The sequence below is a fragment of the Pelophylax lessonae genome (assembly GCF_965119305.1).
Source record: "Pelophylax lessonae genome assembly, chromosome: 12".
Taxonomy (NCBI): domain Eukaryota; kingdom Metazoa; phylum Chordata; class Amphibia; order Anura; family Ranidae; genus Pelophylax; species Pelophylax lessonae.
Genome location: NC_138779.1, coordinates 187824754 through 187848802, shown reverse-complemented (window position 1 = coordinate 187848802; position 24049 = coordinate 187824754). Strand labels below are relative to the sequence as shown.

Sequence of the window (24049 nt, the reverse complement as noted above, 5' to 3'; positions counted from 1 at the left end):
GGCAGCTGGGTGTATTGTATGCAGGGTTAGGACACCGCCTCCATGGGCGGTACAGCCTAGGGGTCTGTGAGTCCTGTCCTGCCCACTACAGCAGGTAGGGACGGACGTACATCCAGCACCATCTTAAGAGCATTAAAGGGCCCCGGGCAATGCAGTGCACTGGGACCCCGCCTACACAATCACCCATGAGAATAAAAATGCAAATTATCGATAAGGCGATATTTATTAGTACAGCAGTGCCAGGCTAATGACAGCTCCATGTTCGGCAGCTGAGTCTGATGATCACACACACGGACGGGAGTCAGACCCGACTGTCCTGTGTGTGCCTGTTCCCGTGGAGGCGGACAGCCATTCCTGCAGTTGTGGGCTCCCCTCCACAGCCCAAGTGGCCTGACAGCAGTGCAGGGCCGGCAGGCGCTTGCCACCTGCTCAATTTGGCGGGGGAATACACGCGGGAATCTGGACTAATGCTTGACTGGAGCTGTGTCACTGGGCAACTGCCCAGCGTGCCCATTCAGTAAGGTGGCCCTGTGTACATCCCTGCTTGCTGGAGAAAACTACAGATGGGAAGTGCCACGAGCGGTGGCTGGGGGAATAGAAGGAATAGCAGCCACCAGTCTTACAAACAGATAACCCCTGGGAACTAACGGTTTTATTTGCAAATCATCAGGCTATTACAAAGCAACTGCTGACCTAACAAGAAGATGGATGGCATATTTGGTGAAGGTAGGAGATCAGCAAACAGGACATGTAAAAAAGTATTTGCTCAATGTTCTCCTTTAAGATGTAAAAGGGTCTTCGATATATGCTGTAGCACTGCCCCCATGGGAGTTGCTTAGATTGGATTCTCCTGGGTTACCCATAGCAACAGTCTAGTAAATCTTGACACTTCAACACTTGGCTCAATCAACAGTCTAGGGGATTTTTTTTTTTTTGTATTTTATTTAGGAACTTGGATAGGAGAAGGGGTGAGTGGGATATTCCAACTTGACAACTATGCACAAATTCTGAAGACTTCTAACTGGATTGAATGCGGCAAGGCCGCTGCTTCACCTTGCCACTGAAGTGAAGATTTGAAGGGTGAACTATTCTGTAGATTACTCTTCAGGGTCTAACTTGGCACCCCCTTTCTCACTGACCATGTGTGCTAGCTCTTTTCCTCTGATCCCACTGGAGTGGTCCCCTTCCTTGAGCAGACCCCTGGCAGGCTCCCTGGTACTCACGGACACTGTTTTTCTTTAGGTAGCTCTGCCTTCAACTCCACCATTAGTATCCTGGACCTCTTGGCTCAGCACCACACTCTGGCTCACCAGGCCGACTGCCTGTGGCCACTTTCCTTGCTGACAGGAGGAGAGGCAGTCGTCACCCTCCTCCTGGGACCTGGCTTCCCGCCCAAAGACGCCCTGTCACATGTGCCCTTGGCTTTTATGACCAATCCCAGGATGCACTGCGGTTGTGCCCTCCCACTGGGACTGACACATAAGCCTGTGTGTCACTGGCTGGGTTTCCTCCACTGTCCAACACAATCCCCTGTTGGATACAGTTGGGAAACTCCCTCAGACCAAGTGAATCACACCTGCAACAGGCAAAACTAACAATCAGACTATCCTGATGATCAGGCAGAGCCCAAAACTAGACTTTTACCTAGCACCTATCTAGAGGGTGCTGCAATGCCAAAACACAGATCATATGCTCTCTATTTTCCATAATAATTGATCTTGAAGAATAACTAACATCTAAACAGACCCAGCGCTGGGGCAAGATCCTCTGGCACCCAAAGCAAAAAAATCCACCTCGAACTTGCACATCCGCACATACAGTGCCCAGGCCTGGTCAACCCCTTGTACAGAAATGACAACAGCTATCCTCCAGCCCTAGGGGTAACCACCCTTTGGTCCATGGAAAACTGAACAGGACTGGTGAGTTGAAGCATTGCTTTGAGGCAGAATGAACACAATTCATTAACCAAAATGTGTTCTTCCATCTGGGAACCAAGATAACATAACTCATTAAAAGATATTTGTAAATTAAATGATGTCTTTTTTGTATTTTTTGGACAAAATAGACAAAAAAAAAGAAAAAAAAAAACTTTACATTTTAACAGATTAAAAAAAAAAAACAATAAAGCAAAAAAGTAGGAAGTTGGAGCAAGGAGTTAGTGAGAACTGATTAGGGTTAACTAGGGCTTAGAAGACCATTACTTCTTACTGCTTTGCAAGTATGTAAAAGACCCCCCACCCCAAAACTATATATTTTCTGAAGGCACAAGACCTGTGGAATGAAAAGATAGTGCTGCTGATTTTGTATATTCTGTCAACGCTGAAAAAACTTTCGATAGAGTACACTGGACAAAAATGACTGAAGTCCTACGGAGGTTCGGATTCCAGGGACAAATCTTATCAGCCATCACCACTTTGTACACATGCTCAACTGCCAAGGTCTGGAGTGGACCTCAGGCTTCCTCTCAACTCCGTTCTCCTTTACAAACGGAATGAGACAAGGTTGCCCCTTCTCTCCCATTATCTTCTCCCTCATTATGGTACCCCTGGCTGAACATATCCACACCAATCCTTTCATTTCTGAAAATAAAGTTGACGACACCCAACATAAAATTGGTCTTTTCAAAGACTATGTAGTTCTCTTTCTAACAGATCCCTCACACTTATTACCCCCTCTTTGTCAATTACTAGAACATTTCGGTACCCTCTCTTTATACAAACTAATTAATAGCAAATGTCATATGCTTCCCATTGGCCTTATGCCTCCCATTAAACATTACATCATAACAATTGCACTTTTCTCATGGGCTCCCCTATCCTCTCTACAATATTTAGGGATTAAATGTTCCTCCCCCAGCTCTAAAGTACTATAAATTAACCTCACAGCACTTATCTCCAAAATCACTCAACTTAGCTCCTCTCTCCAACTTTATCTCCATCATGGGGCAGGACGCATAGTTCTAGTTAACCACTTTACCACCGGAGGATTTTGCTGTCTTACGTCCAGGCCACTTTTTGCGATTCGGCGCTGTGCGGCTTTAACTGACAATTGCGCGGTCATGCGACGCCGTACCCAAACGAAATTTACGTCCTTTTTTCCCCACAAACAGAGCTTTCTTTTGGTGGTATTTGATCGCCTGTGTGATTTTTACTTTTTGCGCTATAAACAAAAAAAAGCATTTATTTTGAAAAAATAATATTTTTCACATTTTTTTTATATGAAATTCCCCCCCAAAAAATTAAAAAATCAAATTTTTTTTAAATTTTTGGCCAATTTGTTTTCTGCTACCTATGTTTGGTAAAAAAAATCACAATAAGCGTATTTTGATTGGTTTGCGCAAAAGATATTGCGTTTACTACTTAAGGGAAAGATTTCTGTCATTTTTGGTGTTTTTTTTTTTAACGAGTAATGGCGGCGATCTGCGATTTTTTTTGCGGGACTGCGACATTGCGGCGGACAGATCGGACCCTTGACTGACATTTTTGACACTTTTGGGGGTACCAGTGACATTACTGCAGTAATCAGTGCTATACATATGCACTGTTACTGTAAAAATGACACTGGCAGGGAAGGGGTTAATTTTATTGGAGAGGGAGGGGTTAATGTATGCCTGGTGCTTACTGACATGGGGGGGGGGGGGTGACTGTGTGACATAAGGACAGATCGCATGTTCAGCTATGCTGAACACTCCGATCTGTCACTCCCTGTCACTTAGGAGATCCGCCCGCTCTGTTTACACAGGCGGGCGGATCTCCAAACTAGATTCCCCCCGACAATCGGGGAAGAGCGGCGGCGATCCCCTGGCCCGACTCCCGCTGTAAATGAAAACAGCGGGTGCGCGCCTCCGGCGGCGCGCGAGCGCCGCCTACAGGGGGAGGAGTCGAGCGACGTAGGTCTACGTCACTGGACGATAACGAGCCACTGTGCCGCAGTAGAGGCACAGTGAGCGGAGTTAAAGTGGTTAAGATGTTTTACTCCCTCATATTTTATACATATTTTGAGCCCTTCCACTACCCTTTCTTTCAGCTCACTTGAAAAAAATGACAATCCATCCTGAATAAACTAATCTGGCGAGGCAAACACCCTCGGATCAAAAACACAATCCTCCTCCGCCCTACCCAACTCTCAGGTTTGGGAGCTCCTAATATCACATTTTACTAAAAAGCCACAATCTTAAACCAAACGCTCCTGGTGGAGACCTTGTTCTACATCATCTAAAACCCCAATCGAAAAAGCTGCATTAAAGAATGATCAGCATACCTACCTTGGAGCCATGATTCTCCACCCTCTACCTCAGAAACATTTTCTGGACACTATCCAAGCCATACACAGAATATGGACTTTGATGAGTCAATCCCGTTGCCTTTCTACCACAACCCTGCAAAAAAATTCCTATAAACTCCCTGGAGTTACTCACACCAAACCTCTCTACACATTTCTGGAAACAAGCTGGAATTCTTACATTTGGACAACTCTACTGCCAAAACCATTTATGCTCTTTTCAAGAACTTTTGTATACAAAAGAATCCCCAATGGTGTGGGACTATAAATGCCACTAGACACTGTATGTCAGAATAAAATGGTAGACTTTATTATACAAAAAGACAAAAAGAACACATACAAAACTATATATAACAATTATGCATAAACAAAGGGCTTGTTAAAAATGCATGCAATGACAGATGATATACCAGTCAACATTGAAGACACTCAGGTACACATGGTGGAGTGAACCGGAAAATGATCCTGCGCGTTTCGGGTATCAAACCCTTCTTCAGGGGTCGACCAAATTTCCAAACACTCAATGTGCCCTCGAAGTCTTCATAGGAGAGTGGAATGACCTGTCGTTAAAACGGTAAAAAATTAATTAATTTTAACGACAGATCATTCCACTCTCCTATGAAGACTTCGAGGGCACATTGAGTGTTTGGAACTTTGGTCGACCCCTGAAGAAGGGTTTGATACCCGAAACGCGTAGGTTCATTTTCCGGTTCACTCCACCATGTGTACCTGAGTGTCTTCAATGTTGACTGGTATATCATCTATCATTGCATGCATTTTTAACAAGCCCTTTGTTTATGCATAATTGTTATATATAGTTTTGTATGTGTTCTTTTGTCTTTTTGTATAATAAAGTCTACCATTTTATTCTGACATACAGTGTCTAGTGGCATTTATAGTCCCACACCATTGGGGATTCTTTTGTATACATATTAATTGGGATGATGGCCACTAGCACTGGGTACTAGGTGCTGGGATTATATTTTTCCCCTTTCAAGAACTTTGTACATCATTCTCTATTCCATGCTCCTCGTTCTTCCAATACTTACAAATCCATCATGCCCTAAGATACATTCAAACTGGCTGCTCAGACCTCACAGACGCCATCTTGGACATACTTGGATCTCCTCCAAATCTACACAAGGGACTCTCCCCGCTATACTTGTTGCTATCTACCCCATCTCAACCGGACAAGCCTAAACCATTAACAACATGGGAAAACTCGCTCTCCTCTCCATTAACCACTTCAATACAGGGCACTTTCCTCCCTTCCTGCCCAGGCCAATTTTCCCCTTTTAGCGCTGTTGCATTTTGAATGACAATTGCGCAGTCATGCAACACTGTACCTACACCAAATTTATGTCATTTCCCCCCCCCCCCCCCACAAGTAGAGCTTTCTTTTGGTGGTATTTGATCACCTCTGGGTTTTTTCCTTTTTGCTAAACAAATAAAAAAAGACCGAAAAGTTTGAAAAAAAAAAAAAAAGTTTTTTTTGTTTATGTTATACAATTTTGTAAATAAATACGTTTTTTCCTGCACTGATGAGCACTGATGAGACTGCACTGACAGGCACTGATGAGGAGGCACTGATGGGGTGGCACTGATAGGCAGCACTGATAGGTAGCACAGATATGCAGCATTGGTGGGCACTGATAGGTGGCACTGACGGGCACTGATAGGTGGCACTGACGGGCACTGGTGGGCACTGATCGGCACTGACATGCGGCACTGATGGGCACTAATGGGCACTGATAGGCGGCACTGGTGGGCAATAATGGGCACTGGTGGGTGACACTAAAAGATGGCAATGATGGGCACTTGTGGGCAGTGTGGGCAGCACTGATAGGGAGGGCACTGGGGAGGGCAATGGGGGGCTCCCTAAGCCCTGATTGCCATCCCTGGTGGCCATAGTGGGCATCCCTGGGGTCATAGTGGGCATCCCTGGTGGTTCTAGTGGCATCCCCCCCCCCCCGAGGGTCTGCACTGGTAATCAATGATCTGATTACCAGTGCCGACCCCCCCCCCACGAACTAAGGAAAGCCGATCAACGGCTGTTCCTGTTTACTATGTGACCAGCCCTGATTGGACACGGCTGGTCACATGGTAAAGAGCTACGTCAGTAGTCTCTTTACCGAGATCGGAGATGCAGGGAGTCAGACTGACACCTCGCATCACCGATCGCCGCTCTGCGCGCCCCCGGGGGGCGCCAAGTGCTGTATCATCCTGCCGACGTCATATGACGTCCGGTCAGGATAATACAACCACATTCCCGCCGTCAATTGCCTATAGGGCGGGCGGGAAGTGGTTAAACAAAGGCAACATTCCCACTAAAACACTCCCGATGTATCACCCACTGGGAATCCCTACAAAAGCTAACCTACCACTGGTATCTCACCCAGCAAAAAATAGCAAAGATCTATCCCAATCATTCCCCTCATATGCTGGAGACAATGCAGAACTTTAGGATCACTACTCCATATTTGCTGGCAATACCCCATTATCCATCCATTCTGGACCCAACTATTTTGTACAATATCCACGACTATCAAAATGGATCTCCCTACAAACCCCAAACTGCCTTTACTGGGCATAGGCATAGACTCCTGGCCCTACAAATTTCATACCCTGCTTACCCATTTTTTCATAGCAGCAAGACTCGCCAATGCAGGTAACTGGAAATCACCAACACCACCGGACATCAACAATGTAATCCATCATTGTAGGTAAACATGCTCAATTGAAATATTCTTTTGCCAAGGCTCACCTGTCTCAAGAAAAGTTCTCACTTTTAGGTTCAAATAGTCCATTTTATTTTCAAAATTGTTTATAGCAGAAAAAAACGCAGAGGTGATCAAATACCATCAAAAGAAAGAAAACAAATGGGAACACAATACGCTGTGAAGGACTGAAATCCTGCATTGCCCGCAAGGTCCCTCTGCTCAAGAAAGCACATGTACAGGCCCGTCTGAAGTTTGCTAATGAACATCTGAATGATTCAGAGGTGAACTGGGAGAAAGTGTTGTGGTCAAAACACTTTTGAGACCAAAATCAAGCTCTTTGGCATCAACTAAACTCGCCGTGTTTGGAGGAGGAGGAATGCTGCCTATGATCCCAAGAACACCATCCCCCATCTTCAAACGTGGAGGTGGAAACATTATGATTTGGGGGTGTTTTTCTGCTAAGGGGACAGGACAACTTCACCGCATCAAAGAGACGATGGAAGGGGCCTTGTACCGTCAATTCTTGGGTGAGAACCTCCTTCCCTCAGCATTAAAAAGGGTTTGTGGATGGGTATTCCAACATGAAAATGACCCAAAAGACACGGCCAAGGCAACAAAGGAGTGGCTCAAGAAGAGACACATTAAGGTCCTGGAGTGGCCTAGCCAGGCTCCAGACCATAATACCATACAAAATATGTGAAGGGAGCTGAAGGTTTGAGTTAACAAACGTCAACCTCGAAACCTTAATGACTTGGAGAGGATCTACAAGGAGTGGGACAAAATCCCACCTTAGATGTGTGCAAAACTGGTGGTCAACTACAAGAAACGTCTCACCTCTCTGATGGCCAATAAGAGTTTCTCCACCAAGTTTTTTGCGAAGGGGTCAAATACTTATTTTACTCATTAAAATGCAAATCAATTTAAAACTTTTTTGAAATGCGTTTTTCTGGATATTTTTTTTTTGTTAGTCTGTCTCTCACTGTTAAAATAGACCTACCATTAAAATTATTGACTGATCATTTCTTTATCAGTGGGCAAACGTACAAAATCAGTAGGGGATCAAATACTTTTTTTTCCTCACTTTATATGCGATGCGGGAACCAGCGCTGATTCCCCCATCGCATGTCACTTGCAGGCAGTTCACACTGCCCTCTGCAAACCGCTGCAGGTGTCAATAAAAAGTTAATGACATCCCCAGATCGGTTAGTAGATGGCAGTGCGAGCTGTCAAATGGTACAGGAATTGGACCGCATGGGTGTGAACACTCATGCGATCCGATTCGCAATGTCAAGCGGCAGCTGCCAAAGCCAGCAGAATATTAGCATGCATAAAGAAAGGGATGTATTCCAGAGATAAGTCTATAATCCTTCCACTTTATAAAACTCTGGTCCGACCGCATCTGGAATATTCTGTCCAGTTCTGGTCGCCAGTCCTCAGGAGGGATGTGTTGGAGCTGGAGAGAGTCCAGAGAAGGGCAACTAAACTAATTAGGGGATTGGAGGACCTTAATTATGAAGAGCGTCTGCAATCACTTGATTTATTCTCCCTGGAGAAGAGATGCCTGAGGGGGGACATGATAGCAATTTATAAATATCTCAATGGGGATCTCAGCTTAGAAAAAAAGCTGTTCAGTCAAAGGGATTGCATGAAGACTCGAGGACATACAATGCGATTAGAGGAGAAGCGTTTTAACCTCAGGCAATGTGGTGGGTTCTTTACTGTTAGGGCTACAAGATTGTGGAATTCTCTACCACAAGAGGTGGTTTCTGCGGGAAGTATGGTGGCTTTCAAAAGACTCTTAGACGTTCATCTCAAAGATCAGGACATTCAGGGCTATGTGAGATGATTACAGCCACACACACCTACACAGGTTGAACTGGATGGACTATTGTCTTTATTAACCTCACCTACTATGTAACTATGTAAGTGCAGACCAAAAAAAGGGTACTGCACAATTTTGCTGTGAATGCAATGCGATTTCAGCCATACATTTTGTATGGCAGAATTTGCATCAGACATCGCATGTGATGTGCACAGCAATGCGGTGCACATCACATGTGGTGTCTATGATCGCACCAGTGTCAAGCAGAAAGTCTTGGTGAAAGTCATTGTGAAAGGTTTTCACAGTGAATGATCCACAATGAGGATAACACCTAAAGTTAAAGTTAGAGTTAAAGCGTAACTCCACTTTTGTTGAGAAAAAAACATTCCCCTCTGGGTGATTTCTGTACATTGCAGGGATTTTAACAAATTTTGTTGGAGATTCCTACCTTTTGATATTCTGAAGAAATCATTGTTTGTTCCTCTGTGCTGAGTGGGTCAAATGGGAGTGGTTTCATAATTATCTATTAGCTGTGGAAGCTGCAGGGCCCTAATGAGGAAATCTGCTGGGCCTGCATCCCTTTAGACGTGTTCCTATTGGTAGTATCTCACCAAGAAATGACATTTTTGTTGCAGGGGATGCCAGAAGTCTGACTTGTATCTTAAGTAGACTTCTGGGAAAATTGGTGAGCCAATCACACAAGCAGGAAATGATGTTTCTGGGGTGTGGTCAGTATACATTCTGTGTACAGAACATCTCCAGGCGACCATATTGCATTGTATTTCCAGAAAATTACAACAGCTGTAGATTTAAAAGGAAAGGACATTTTTAACCAATTAAGCCCCGGAGGATTTGGCTGCTAAAAGACCAGGGGGTATTTTGCGATTCGGCACTGCGTGACTTTAACGGACAACTGCGCGGTCGTGCGACGCTGTACCTAAACAAATTTGACGTCCTTTTTTTCCCACAAACAGAGCTTTCTTTTGGTGGTATTTGATCACCTGTGCGATTTTTTGACCATGCGCTATAAACAAAAAAAGAGCGACAATTTTGCAAAAATAACAATATTTTTCACATTTTTTTTATATGAAATTCCCCCCCCAAAAAAAAGTAAAAATCAAAATTTTTTAACATTTTCCGCCAATTTGTTTTATGCTACATATGTTTGGTAAAAAAAAAAAAAAAAAAAATCGCAAAAAGCGTATTTTGATTGGTTTGCGCAAAAGTTATCGCATTTACTAACAAAGGGAAAGATTTCTGTCATTTTTGGTGTTTTTTTTTTAACGCGTAATGGCGGCGATCTGCGATTTTTTTTGCGGTACTGCGACATTGCGGCGGACAGATCGGACCCTTGACTGACATTTTTGACACTTTTGGGGTTACCAGTGACATTTCTACAGTAATCAGTGCTATACATATGCACTGTTACTGTAAAATTACACTGGCAGTGAAGGGGTTAATTTTTTGAGAGGGAGGGGCTATGTGTGTCCCTAGGGGCGTGATTCTAACTGTGATTGGCTGTGGCTTGAGATGTATGAACAGTGATCAACGGTTCTACATAGTAGAACCGTATGATCATCATTCATACACCGGGGAGAATGACAGGCGGCTTGTTTACATTAGCCGCCCGCCTTTCTCCCTCTCCCCCGACGATCGCCGAGTGACCGGCGGACATCGGGTCCGACAGTCACACGCGCGGGGGGGGGGTCCGTGACCACTCGGAAGCAGGAGCGTGCCTCCGGCGGCGCGTGCTTGCTCCCTAGACCCTCACAGGCTAGCGACGTAGATCTACGTCACTCTGCCTGTGAGGGGCTGACCGCCACAGTAAATAGTCGTGCGGTGGTCGGCAAGTGGTTAATAACACTCAATTACAATATGATTGTATAGGCTATATTTTTTTTACTTTATTTGCTATTTTTTTTCCCCCACGAAAATGGAGTTACCCTTTCAGTAAGAAAAAGAAAAATCACCAACCGGAGGCACTAATTTGATCATAAAATGATCAAAAACAACAATTATATTTAAAATAGGCTTGAGCACCGGTTCACATATATGCGATGACAGACATTGCATGTGATTCATAGCGCACTGCTCTGCAAATCACATGCGATGTCAGTGTGAAGCGATATCAGCCATGCAAATTGTATGGCTGAATTTGCATCACATTCGGCCAAAGTTGCACAGGACCCTTTTTTTGGTCCACATCAGAATCGGATCGCATGGGTGTTCACACCTATTCGATCCAATTCATTCCGAACTGACAGTTAACACTGCAAACAGATCTGGGGGTGTCGTTAACTTTGTATTGACAACCCCAGCGATTTGCATATGGCAGTGTGAACTGCCTGCGAGTTGAATGCAATGCTGGAACCTGCAGTGGATTTGCAGGGTTCTCGCATTGCATTTGTGTGAACCGGGATTTAAACGCCGAATCATAAACTTTAAAAAAAACAAAAAAAGTGGATAACAGAAAACAAAAACATATTCACTTGCTAAATGAAAAAAATAAAATCTTGTTAATATTTTTCTCTATTTCACCCGGTCCTCCCAACTCCTGCTCTTACCTGATATCATAACACAGAGGCTGAACCGGTGCTGCTTGAAAATCATTTTCTTTAGTTGGCAAGCTCAGATGTATAAATAACAACAAAATGTTCATTCACTCCAATCCTGGTATCTCCTTATTCCCAGTTATCCTCAATTCACATTTCCTGGATGGCTTTGTCTGAATCCAGAATTTACTAGATCTGTAAACGTTTGTGCTTTTTTCCCCTTCCCTGTTCTCCTCCGTCTCTTCTGTGTCTGTGTGACTCTCTGTGTACTGAGCAGCTCAATATCTGGGAGGTGCAATAGGGGGAAGTCATGCAATACTCCACCGTCAGCTGTTACTCTGCTATACAAAGCATTTCCAGTTGCGTATACTCCAAAGATTATTTGCATTTACAGTTGCTTTCTGTTAGGCTTCTTCATACAGGCATACCCCACACAGAGTTGTATAAAGTACTCGAAACCCATACTTGAGTAGAAGTGGAAGTGCTCGATCAAAAAGTGACTTGAGTAGAAGTATTAAAGTATTCAACATTTTTTGTACTAAAGTATTGCAAGTAGTTTTTTTTTAAAAATGTTGCTACTCAAGTAATGAAAGTAAAAGTACCAGTAGTTTTGAAAAAAAAAAATTGCTACTCAAGTACTAAAAGTAAAAGTACAAGTACTGTGTTATGTAGTTATTAAAGAAAGAAGTCAAAAGTTTGAACATCATATTGTTTTTTATTATTTCAAATGCAGCTTTTATTTATACATACAGTAGCTTTTATTTTCGTATGCGCTGATAATATACATGTTTTGAGCTTCATGAAACCTTCCATCTACTGTTCTGGCAGTGGTAATTTTTATAATTGTAACGAGTAACAATGCAGCACAAAAAAAAAAATATCGGAGTAGAAGTATTGAAATCATCGAAAAAATGTAGTGAAGTAAAAGTGGAAGTAGGAGAAAAAAATTCTACAGATACCGCCTTTCGGTACTTAAGTACAGTAGTGAAGTAGTTCTACTTAGTTACTATACATCTCTGACCCCACATTTAAGTACACAATGGGACCAGAGCATGTATGTAAAACGAAAATGTACTTAAAGTGAAGCAATACCTTTTTTCATTTCTCAATGCATGTAAATACACTAGCTCCATAGGAAATCTTGGTCAGCTTGACATGGCATTGCTCCCAAACCATAAGTGACAAGGACACCAAAATTGGGGACCATGTTAAGGGGAACCAGGACTATGATATGGTAGATTAGCTAGGCAAGTTGGCTGACCACAACATAGGATATGTTGTAGTCCTGGGCCCCCTCTCAATGCTCCCTAAGTTTGGTATCCCTGTCACTTATGGTTTGGGAGCAGTGCCATGTCAAGCTGACCAAGATTTCCCATAGACACCAATGTTAAAAATCTGGAATAGTGCAATGCCAAGCTGGCCATGCTGTGTCCGTACTCGCGAGTGTACGTAAAGTGAGTGTACGTAAAACGGGGTATGCCTGTTTTCACTATTCACTCTCATCCACGTGTAGCACTACTCCCATGGGAGCTGCTGGTTACGGATTCCCCTGGTTACCCATAGAAACAACTTGACAATATAGCATATTCTAAGTACTTGGCTCAGTCAGAAAACAGTCCAGGGGTTTTGGTTTTTGTTGTTTTATTTGAGAACTTGGATAGGAGAAGGGATGAGTGGGATACTCCAACTGAATAAACAATGCACAATTGCTGGGACTTCTGAATATAGTTGAATGCAGTGGTGGAGCCAGAGGGTTAGCTGGGGTGGCAATTGCCACCCCTTTTTTTTTTTTTTTTTTTTTTTAGCAGAGTGGCAGATTTTTTATGGGGCTAATAAGCCACAACAGCAAGCCAAGTGTTTGGCTTATGGTTGTGGCATGGCCCCATTGACCTGGATAGCCAAATTTCACATAGGCTTAACATAAACCATTGAGGCTGTGGCACATGTAGAGGGGTTCCAGTTGTGATCTAGACTTCAAGTTGCCTGTTTTTACCATCCCCTGACCGCTCAGAAAAAAGTCTTAAATGGGCAAAATTATCTGAAAAAACTGACCCTTTAACTACTTCAGCTCCCCCTTAATGACCAGACCATTTTCTGTGATACGGCACTGCATTGCTTTAACTGATAATTGTGAGGTTGTGCGACGCTGTACCCAAATACAACTGATGTATTTTTTTCCCACAAATAGAGATTTCTTTTGGTGGTATTTGATCCCCTCTGCAGTTTTTATATTTTGCGCTAAAAACATAAAATCAGCAACAAATCCTTTTTACTTGCTGCTATAAAACATTGAACACTTTGCATATTGACCCCCCAAAATAATACCTTCCCTCCCCTGTTTAAAAAGTTTAGCTCCGCCACTGGTTAAATGCGGCAAGGCCGCTGCTTCCCCTTGACACTGCAGTGAAGAAGTATCAGATGAACTGTGCTGTACCGTAAATCAATCTTCAGGGCCCTACTTGGTACCCCCTTTGTCCCTTTTCTTCAGGGTTTTACACGGCACCCCCTTTACTGTAACACTCTGTGTGAGCTGACCCCTTGATCCTCTGACTTCACTGGAGTGGTCCCCCTTCCTAAGCAGACACTTTGGCAAGTCCCCTGGTACTCACGGGCACTGTTTTTCCCAGAAGACTCTGCCAGCAGCTCCACTGGATCCTCTGCAGCTCAGCTCCACACCTGGTTCACTAAGGGTCTTTTCACACGGGCGGTTCGTATGTCCGTTTTTCATCCCCATCCGATTGCGGATGAAAAACGGACATAATGCATGTCAATGGGATTGCGGATGTCAGCGGACGACCATCCGATTTGCGTCCTTTCCGGTCAGTTCCGTTTTTTGGAACGGAAGAGAATCCTATTTTTCTTTCGTTTAAAAAAACGTAACGGATGCAAAAATGGATGTCAGCGGTGTCATCTGTTGAAATCCGCAATCCCAAAGACATACATTATCTCTGTTTATCATCCGCAAACGGATGGGATGATAAACGGACATATGGACCGGATGACACAAGTATCATCTGTGTCCGTAAAAAAAAAAAAGTACTGGAGCGGATCAAAAAACGGTCCGCTAATCACAGCAATCAGGGTTGAATAGTAGCCATTCATACAAAAGGGATCTTTACTGTCAGCGGTTATTTATCTGAGAGATGCAGAAATTGCTAATTGCTCAAGAAACCAATAGCAACCTCTGAAGGAACCCTGATTGAAAACACTGCTTTCATCACTGGTCTCAAACCTGGCTGTAGTCTACCCCGGCTAAAACATTGACTATTTATATGTCCACATATAACCAAAGAGAATAAATCCAACAGGGCTCCATTTAAAAAAAAAAATAACTCCAAGCTTAATAAAAAAAAGTAGTTGAAACTTAAAGCGGAGTTCCACCTAAAACAAAAAAAAAATGCATAAAAATACCCCCGGGACAGTCAGGGCTAGTGCATTCCACAATGGCTAGCCTCTGAACTGTCCCAGGTTGCACTTACCTTTTAGAAGAAATACTTACCTTGAAAATGTATTGTCCAGCGCTGCCATCTCAGGTGTGGGCAGCTTGAAGCCAGCGCGATCCTCTTCTGTGTCCTCTTTCGTCTTCTTCGGTCCCACGATGCACTGCACCGGCCCCGCCGTCACTTCCGGTGCCTCAGAGTCATCCCTGCACAGCTTCTGGGCATGCCCAGAAACTGTTTAGCAAGGTATGACGGCGCCTGCACCGGAACTGACGTCGGGGCCGGTGTAGTGCATTGATTCCTGGGAGCGATGACGTTCAGCTCCCAGGAATCATTGCAAAGCCAGGAAGTGACGACTCGCCGTGGCCGCCGAGGGGAGGAAGAGGAAGTAAGGTAAGTATATTTTCTTCTAAACCAGGTAAGTAAAAAAAAAAATTGCGATTATCCGTTTGTTTTTCAGGTGACCCGGAGCGAGAAGATGGACCGAAGTTACATTTTAGGGTGGAACTCCGCTTTAACTCATTTCTGAGCAAACCTCATTCTTTCCTCAGCAGTAACCTACTTTAGACTGTTTATTGCTGCCTGTGTCCCCATTAACCACTTCAGCCCGGGAGGTTTTACCCCTTTAATGACTGGGCCATTTTTTTGCGATTCCACACTACGCTGCTTTAACTGACAATTGCGCGGTCGTGCGACGCTGTACCCAAATACAATTGAGGTCCTTTTTTTCCCACAAATAGAGCCTTCTTTTGGAGGTATTTGATCACCTCTGCGGTTTTTTCGTTTTTGTGCAATCAACAAAAAAAAAAGAGCGTAAATTTTGAAAAAACACCATAATTTTCTACTTTCTGCTATAAAACATTCCCAATGAAATTTTTTTAAAAAAATCTAATTTATTTATCAGTTCAGGCCAATTTGTATTCTGCTACATATTTTTGGTAAAAAAATCCCAAAAAGCGTAATAATTGGTTTGTGTAAAAGTTATAGCATTTACAAACTACAGGATGGATTTATGGACTTTTTATTTTTTTTTTTTAAATTTTATTAGTAATGGTGGCAATCGGGACTGCGACATTGCGGCGGAAAAATCTGACACGGAGTGACACTTTTTGGGGTCCAGTGACATTAATACAGTGATCAGTGCTAAATATTATGCACTGTTACTGTATAAATGACACTGGCAGGGAAGGGGTTAACACTGGGGGTGATCAAGGTGTTAAATGTGTTCCCTAGATGTGCTTTGTAACTGTGGGGGGCATGGAATAAATCAGCTTAGCTCACGATCACATGATCTTTTCCTGCCTCTCTGACAGGAGAGCCGTCTTGCATTGTTTACATTCCAGGCGGCTCTCCTGTCAGTTTTGCCGAAGATCGCAGGAGGCCGGCAGCGATTGTGCCCCCTCCTGCCATGGTCCCACTGTGTTTAAAGAGGTTGTAAACCCTCTTGTATAACTTTTACCTATAGGTAAGCCTATATTAAGGCTTACCTATAGGTGCTATAAATATCTCCCAAACTAGCACCGTTTAGGAGATATTTACAGCGCAAACTGCCGATGACGTCATCGGCGCAGGCGCTCTGAGGGAACGGCCACCCGTGCCGTTCCTTCAGAGCTCAGTGCCGTGAACGGCGGCTCCCGCGCGCATGCGCGGGAGTGATGTAATCGCGCCTCCGGCCAATCAGATGGCCGGAGGACGCGAAACCGGAAGCGGGACGGCAGGACATGTCGCCGTCCTGTCGCTGAGGTGGCGGCACGGCGGGGGCTTCGTTTTAAGGTAAGTACTGCATAATGAGCTAGTATGCGATGCATACTAGCTCATTATGCCTTTCTCTTTACAGGGCTTTTTTTTTCTCGGATTTTTTTTTTGAGTTTACTTCCTCTTTAATCAGACCGTGTGCACATAATCCCATTGATGATGTGATTATGTTCAGCCAAGCCACCCTGACGCAGTAAATCTGCGTGGGGCGGTCAGCAAGTCTAATTGTCCTTATCATTATATCATTATAATTTTTCTCCTTCTCTGATGTGCGCTGATGAGGCGGCACTGATAGGCTGCACTGATGGGCACTGATGAGGTGGCACTAATGAGGAGGTACTAATATGCCGCACTGATAGGTGGCACTAATGAGCACTGATAGGTGGCTTTGATGGGCACTGATGGGCCCTGGGAGGTGGCACGGATGGGCACTGACGGGCAGCATTGATGGGCACTGACGGGGGCTGCACTGATGGGCAATGACTGGTGGCACTGATGAGCACTGACGGGCAGCACTGATGGACACAGATGAGCAGCACCATCAGTGCCCGAAATCAGTGCCCATAGTGCTGCCAGTCAGTGCCCATCAGTGCACCAATCGGCAGCGGGGACTCAGATGCACGGGATCGGTGGCTCTGATTGCCACTGGCCACCCGCGATCATTCCCCGCTGAGAGAGAAGAACGGTCAGTAATTGTAAACACAGCTGACCGTTCTTCTCTATGGAATGATCACAGAGAGCCTGTCCTTCTATATAGGATCACAGGTCTCTATGATCATTTCACAAGCCCCTCCCCATACAGTTAGAATCACTCCCCTAGGCTCACATTGACCCCTTGATCACTCACAGTGTTAATCCCTTCCCTGTCAGTGTCATTATTACAGTAGTGCATATTTTTACCACTGATTACTGTAGTAATGTCACTGGTCCCCCCAAAAGTGTCAAAAATGTCAGTTAGGTGTCCGATCTGTCCGCCACAATGTCGCAGTCCCGCAAAAAAAAAATAAAAAAAAAAAAAAAAAAAAAAATCGCAGATTGTCGCCATTACTAGTAAAAAAAAAAAAAAAAAAAATAAAAATGACATAAATCTTTCCCGTAGTTAGTAGACGCGATAACTTTTGCGCCAACCAATGAAAATATGCTTATTGCGATATTTTTTTTTACCAAAATATGTAGCAGAAAACAAATTGGCCTAAAATTAAAAAATTTGGATTTTTATTTTTTTTGTTTTTTGAGAATGTTATATAGCAGAAAGTGAAAAATATTATTTTATTTTTATTTTTTTCAGAATTTTCTCTCTTTTATTGTTTATAGCACAAAAAATAAAAAATAAAAATCGCACAGGTGATCAAATACCATCAAAAGAAAGCTCTATCTGTGGGGTACAGTGCCGCACGACCGCGCAATTGTCCTTCAAAATAACACAGTACCGAATCGCAAAATATGGCCTGGTCATTAAGGGGGAAAATCTTCCGGTCCAGAAGCGGTTAAAGAACCAAAAAAAAGTTTTGTCTTTTCTTATCTGCCCCCTTTTTATTTCTGTCTGTGATCCCATTGGGGGAGAATTTTCCCTCATTTCCTGTCCCTGTGATGTGCATAGAAAAAAGGGGATGCCGTTATTAAAGGGACAGAAAGACAGGAAGGTCCTAACACTTTTCTACTCTATTTAAAATTAAATAAAAAGGAGTGAATTTTTTCCTCTTTTTTTTTTCCTACTTAGTCCTACTTTCTTTGATTCTAAGATAATATTCCTATTTTCTTTTGTTTCTACTGATTTCTATAGGCAGATCTCTGGGACAAAGATGGATGTAAGGAGTCCCTCACTTTGATGACAACGTCTTTGATATGGCCAATACATATGGATATATAAAGTGTACTCTGTGAAGCATCTGCCTCATGTATACAGTGGTCCTAACAGAGACCCCATTTACGTTGATCTAATATTAGACTTGGAACGTGTCTGGTGCCTGTAATTTTGGGGTTCCTGTGTCAATTTTGAGAGGATACTGATTGTGAATTCTCCCCCCAAATCCACATATTTGCAGTCAGTCTATTGCATTTAACCTCTTGCCTGCACTGATCTGCCCCTCAACGCATGTGTCCGCTCAGGTCTCTATCGCAGCTGGAAATATCGGTCTGCCTTGGTCTCTCTGGCCCTGAGGAAGCCCTGTTGCGAAACGCGTCGGTTTGCTGGGGACCCTAGACCGTGCTATCAGCATTCCCTATGGGAATATATTTTTACACATGCGTTTTTCTTTTATCCATTTATTCTATGTATTTATAGTACATGCTGTTTTTTGTCTTTTTTATATACATACATGTCTGTTCAATAAAGAGATTAATTTTTAATCATATGGTGTTATAATTGTGATCATCCTCTCTCCAATTGCCCATACAAAGCCCCATCTTTTGCTTTATACTTTGTTGCATACAATTACATAGTTACATAGTAGGTGAGGTTGAATAAAGACAACAGTCCATCCAGTTCAACCTGCGTAGGTGTGTGTGGCTGTAATCATCTCACATACCCCTAAATGTTCTGATCCTTGAGATGTACGTCTAATGCCCCATACACACGTGCAGATTATCTGCAGACTTTTGTCTGCAGACTTACCAAAACCATATAATATGAGGTAAAACCTAAACACTTTCAATTTGTATGCAATCAGGCAGGCCCTTGCACTACATAGAAAAGGTAAGTCTGCAGACAAAAGTCTGCAGATAATCTGCACGTGTGTACGGGGCATAAGAGTCTTTTGAAAGCCACCATACTTCCCGCAGAAACCACCTCTTGTGGTAGAGAATTCCACAATCTTGTAGCCCTAACAGTAAAGAACCCCCCACGTTGCCTGAGGTTAAAACGCTTCTCCTCTAATCGCATTGTATGACCTCGCGTCCTCATGCAATCCCTTCGACTGAACAGCTTTTTTTCTAAGCTGAGATCCCCATTGAGATATTTAAAAATTGCTATCATGTCCCCTCTCAGGCGTCTCTTCTCCAGGGAGAATAAATCAAGCGATTGCAGACGCTCTTCATAGTTAAGGTCCTCCAATCCCCTAATTAGTTTAGTTGCCCTTCTCTGGACTCTCTCCAGCTCCAACACATCCCTTCTGAGGACTGGCGACCAGAACTGGACAGAATACTCCAGATGCGGTCGGACCAGAGTTTTACAATACAGAGTTAAAATTACAGAGTCTGACAATATTAGGGGTTTGGGCACATTATCATGACAAATTGTTATTTGTGATTTCTATAGTAATGTTTCTAGTTACTGGTACTCAGTAAAGCCCCTGCATATAGAAAACAAAGGATTTAGAACAATAACCCAAAGGACTGTGAGACAGAATTTATCTTGTGCTGTTCTTTATTCATGTATTCCATAAAAACAGTAAATTATGCAATAACCCACAAATATTTATAGTGTGACAAAGACCTTTGTGTTGAGTTATAAAAGACTCCTTTACTTGTCTACAAATAGAGTAGCAGCCTCAAAGACTACTATATCTGTCCAGATCCCGGCACAAATATGCGTAATACATCTTCTTGGATCGGAAGGTTTGCTTTAGATGTTACAACTAAAATGCTTAACTCCTGCATATGAAACCATTGCAATTTAAAAAAAAAAAATCCAAGTAAGATATCTCAGGGAAGGACTGGGAACATTTGGCTGGAGGCAGGGCCACCAATAAGCGGTAGGGCCAGCCCTCCTGTATCGGGCCCAATAAGTTCAACAGGGGGGCTGAGAGCAGAGAGGAGACTAGGTCATACTTTTCCGGTGGCTCCTAAAAAAATAAAGTTCCAGACTCTTCTTCTCTATCAATCTGCCAGGACAGGCTGGAACTTTAATTCATTTTTCAGGAGCCATGGCACAGAGGATTATTCTGCCTGCATCCGAATATCCGGTAAAGTAGTCCCCTCCTTCCCCCGGGCCCCTGTTGATTGAATGGGGCCTAGACAGTAAGAGGGGAATTTTTAAAGCAGACTTTAACCCACCCCAACCACTTTCCATATTTAAACTCATGCCTTCCTCCTCTCTAACAATCAACCATTTATTATTTTTTTTTGTATACTTTTTTTTCGGGGGGGGTGAAATCCTCCTTATACTTTTCACCTAGGCGAGAATAGCCTCCAAGTTGCCTGAAATCAGACACCACCAGGTTTTAGGGTACTCTACAGAGTTACTGAAGTTGCGGGGGGCAATGCACCACATGCACATCAATTGGGTGCCAGCTGCAAAAACCTGAAGGATAAAGCCGACTCCAGATGACTTCTGGGAAGAAGATAGTGGCACAGGACCGGACATGCAACAGGGCCATCTTACCGAATGGGCACGCTGGGCAGCGACCCAGCCCCAGCCAAGCATTAGTCCTGATGTCCCGAACTTAGCTGGTGACAAGCACCTGTCGGCCCTGTGCTGCTGTCAGGCCACTTGGGCCATGGAGGGGGAGCCCACAACTGCAGGAATGCCTGTCCGCCTCCATGGGAACAGGCACACACAGGGCAGTGCAGTCTGACTCCTGTCCATATGTGTGTTCACCGGACCCAGCCGCCAAACTTGGAAACTGTCATTAGCCTGGCACTGCTGTACCAATAAATATCTCCTTATCAATAATTTGCATTTTTATTCTCCTGTATGATCGACGTGTAGACAGGGCCCCAGTGCACTGCATTGCCCGGGGCCCTTTAATGCTCTTAAGATGGCACTGGCATGCAACAGTGGAGTGGCAGATCCCTACAGAACACTGCTTCATTTGCTGGGCATGTGAGTACATTTTTTTTTGTAAATAATATATCTTAAAAGTAAGAAGGAAAAATAAAACATAGGTGTGTGGGGGGGGGGGGGGCAGGGTAGTAAACGTAATCATATTCAAATGCAGGCAACCATGACTCCCATCACATAGGTCTTCACACTTTGTCTCAGCACTGCTCCAGCTCTAAAGTCCCGTACACACGTACCGATTGTCGGCCGAACGATCGGCCGTCTTTTGTCCATTGCTGTCTTGTCTGTTGAAAACTGCAAAAAAGACTGCACACGAATTTTGTCGGCCAACAACAGCCGACTGCAGAAGTGATGTCATGTGATGGTTAACTTTCCTTGTCTTTTTTCTTTTCTGAGCATGCCCAGTCTTGCTAATCTGCTGTCTGTCGGCCGAAATCTGTACTGACTGGCGAACAATCGGCCGTTCTGGTGTTGGCCAACAAAAATTTTAATGCCTGCATGACAGATTCTGTTCGGCCGAAAATGCGCTGTCGGCTGTCGGAAGCATCATACTAACAAGCCTACAATCGGCCGATCGGTCGGCGGCCGAATATTTACGGCCGACAATCGGTACGTGTGTACGGGGCTTTAGTCTCCAGCTTCTGCTCAGGGCTGACCCTTAACCTGTCATGCCACTTATCCTCAGCACTGTCACGGATTTCTACTGGCTTCTCCCATCTTTTGGAACTCTGTATCCCGATCTGTCCGGCTATCATCTACTTTGCCCACCTTTAGGCGATCCCTACAAAATTATATTCAGGGAAGCCTATGCCACCTCCACCTAAAAACTGAACTTTAAATTTTTCCATCAACTTATGCATCAAACTTATTACCTTTTGTGTTACTTGATCCGCCCTATTACATTGTAAGTTTTTTTTTATGAGCAGGGCTCACCTAACCTTCCTGTATTGTATTGTGACTATACCAGCTCCCTTTATACTGTAAAAATGCTATGCAACCTGTTGGTGCTATATAAATCCTTTATTATAAACAATAATTGTGTGTGCATAGGTGGAATTGACATTTAAAAAGGAGGTGGTCCTGAATTGATGGTAAAATAGAGTGTGCAGTGTATATATTTTTGACCCATGCATTCTGTGCATTACATACACCTGAGCCCTGCATTCTGTGCAATATATATACCTGACCCCTGCATTCTGTGCATTACATACACCTGAGCCCTGCATTCTGTGCATTACATACACCTGAGCCCTGCATTCTGTGCATTACATATACCTGACCCCTGCACTCTGTGCATTACATACACCTGACCCCTGCACTCTGTGCATTACATACACCTGACCCCTGAACTCTGTGCATTACATACACCTGACCCCTGAACTCTGTGCATTACACACACCTGACCCCTGCACTCTGTGCATTACACACACCTGACCCCTGCACTCTGTGCATTACATACACCTGACCCCTGCACTCTGTGCATTACATACACCTGATCCCTGCACACTGTGCATTACATATACCTGACCCCTGCACACTGTAAATTACATATACCTGACCCCTCTAGTACTACCTTAAGCCTCATGCACACTGGTTCCTTGTAAATGCTGTTTATCCTGACAGGAGAAAATCAGCGTTCTAAACTCATCTAAGCTGCATATTTTTAAAACAGTCTAGGTGAGTTTAGCAGAGTTTAACAGAGTTTGGACCTTTATTTATTTCATTGGGCCAAATGCGCATGCGCTATGGTGTGAAAAAGCTCTAATGGTATGTGGGAGGCATGACTTTATGTACAAACCATAAAAACACTAGTAAATTTGAAAGGGGGGTTTTCTGTTGAAGTAAACTTTTTCTTTAACCACTTCCCACCCGCCCTATAGGCAAATGACGGCTTGAAGGTGGTTACATTATCCTGACCGGACGTCATATGATGGCGCGCAGAGCGGCGATCGTTGATGCGGCGTGTCCCTCTGACATGCCGCATCTCCGATCTTGGTAAAGAGTCTACTGACGTAGGCTCTTTACCATGTGACCAGCTATGTCCAATCACAGCTGGTCACATAGTAAATAGGAAGTGCCGTTGATCGGCTTTCCTCAGTTCGTGCCTGACAGGCATTAATAGAGGAGAGCCGATCAGCGGCTCTCCTGACAGGGGGGTCTGCACTGGTAATCAGAGCATTGATTACCAGTGCAGACCCTTGTGGGGGGGGTGCCACTAGAACCACCAGGGATGCCCACCCATGACCCCAGGGATGCCCACCCATGATCCCAGGGATGCCCACCGTGGCCACCAGGGATGGCAATCAGGGCTCAGGGAGCCCGCCATAGCCCTCCCCATCAGTGCTGCCCACCAGTGCCCATCATTGCCCACCAGTGCCGCCTATCAGTGCCCATCCATGCCGCCTATAAGTGCCCATCAGTGCCGCCTATCAGTGCCCACCAATTCTGCATATCAGTGCTGCATATCAGTGCCACATATTAGTGCCTCCTCATCAGTGCCTCCTCATCAGGGCCTGCCAGTGCGGCCTCATCAGTGCAGAAAAAAAACGTATCTATTTACAAAATATTATAACATAAACAAAAAAACTTTTTTTATTTGTTTAGCAAAAAAGAAAAAAACTTGCAGTGATCAAATACCACCAAAAGAAAGCTCTATTTGTGGGGAAAAAATGACAAATTTGGTTTAGGTACAGTGTTGCATGACTGTGCAATTGTCATTCGAAATGAAACAGCGCTAAAAGCTATAAATTGGCCTGGGC

The 24049-nt window shown here is 44.0% G+C and overlaps 1 protein-coding gene across 1 annotated transcript in view; it reads right to left on the bottom strand.

Annotated features, from left to right (window-relative positions):
- LOC309568955 (cell adhesion molecule CEACAM1-like) overlaps positions 1–11460 on the bottom strand; it is a gene marked incomplete at its 3' end in the record, with an annotated part of 51241 nt that extends 39781 nt beyond the window's left edge. Inside the window, exon 1 of the mRNA XM_082274720.1 lies at positions 11388–11460. Coding sequence (XP_082130846.1) covers positions 11388–11433 — 46 coding nt within the window. The 5' untranslated portion in view covers positions 11434–11460. The remainder of the gene's footprint in view (positions 1–11387) is intronic.
- Positions 11461–24049: the final 12589 nt, after the last annotated feature.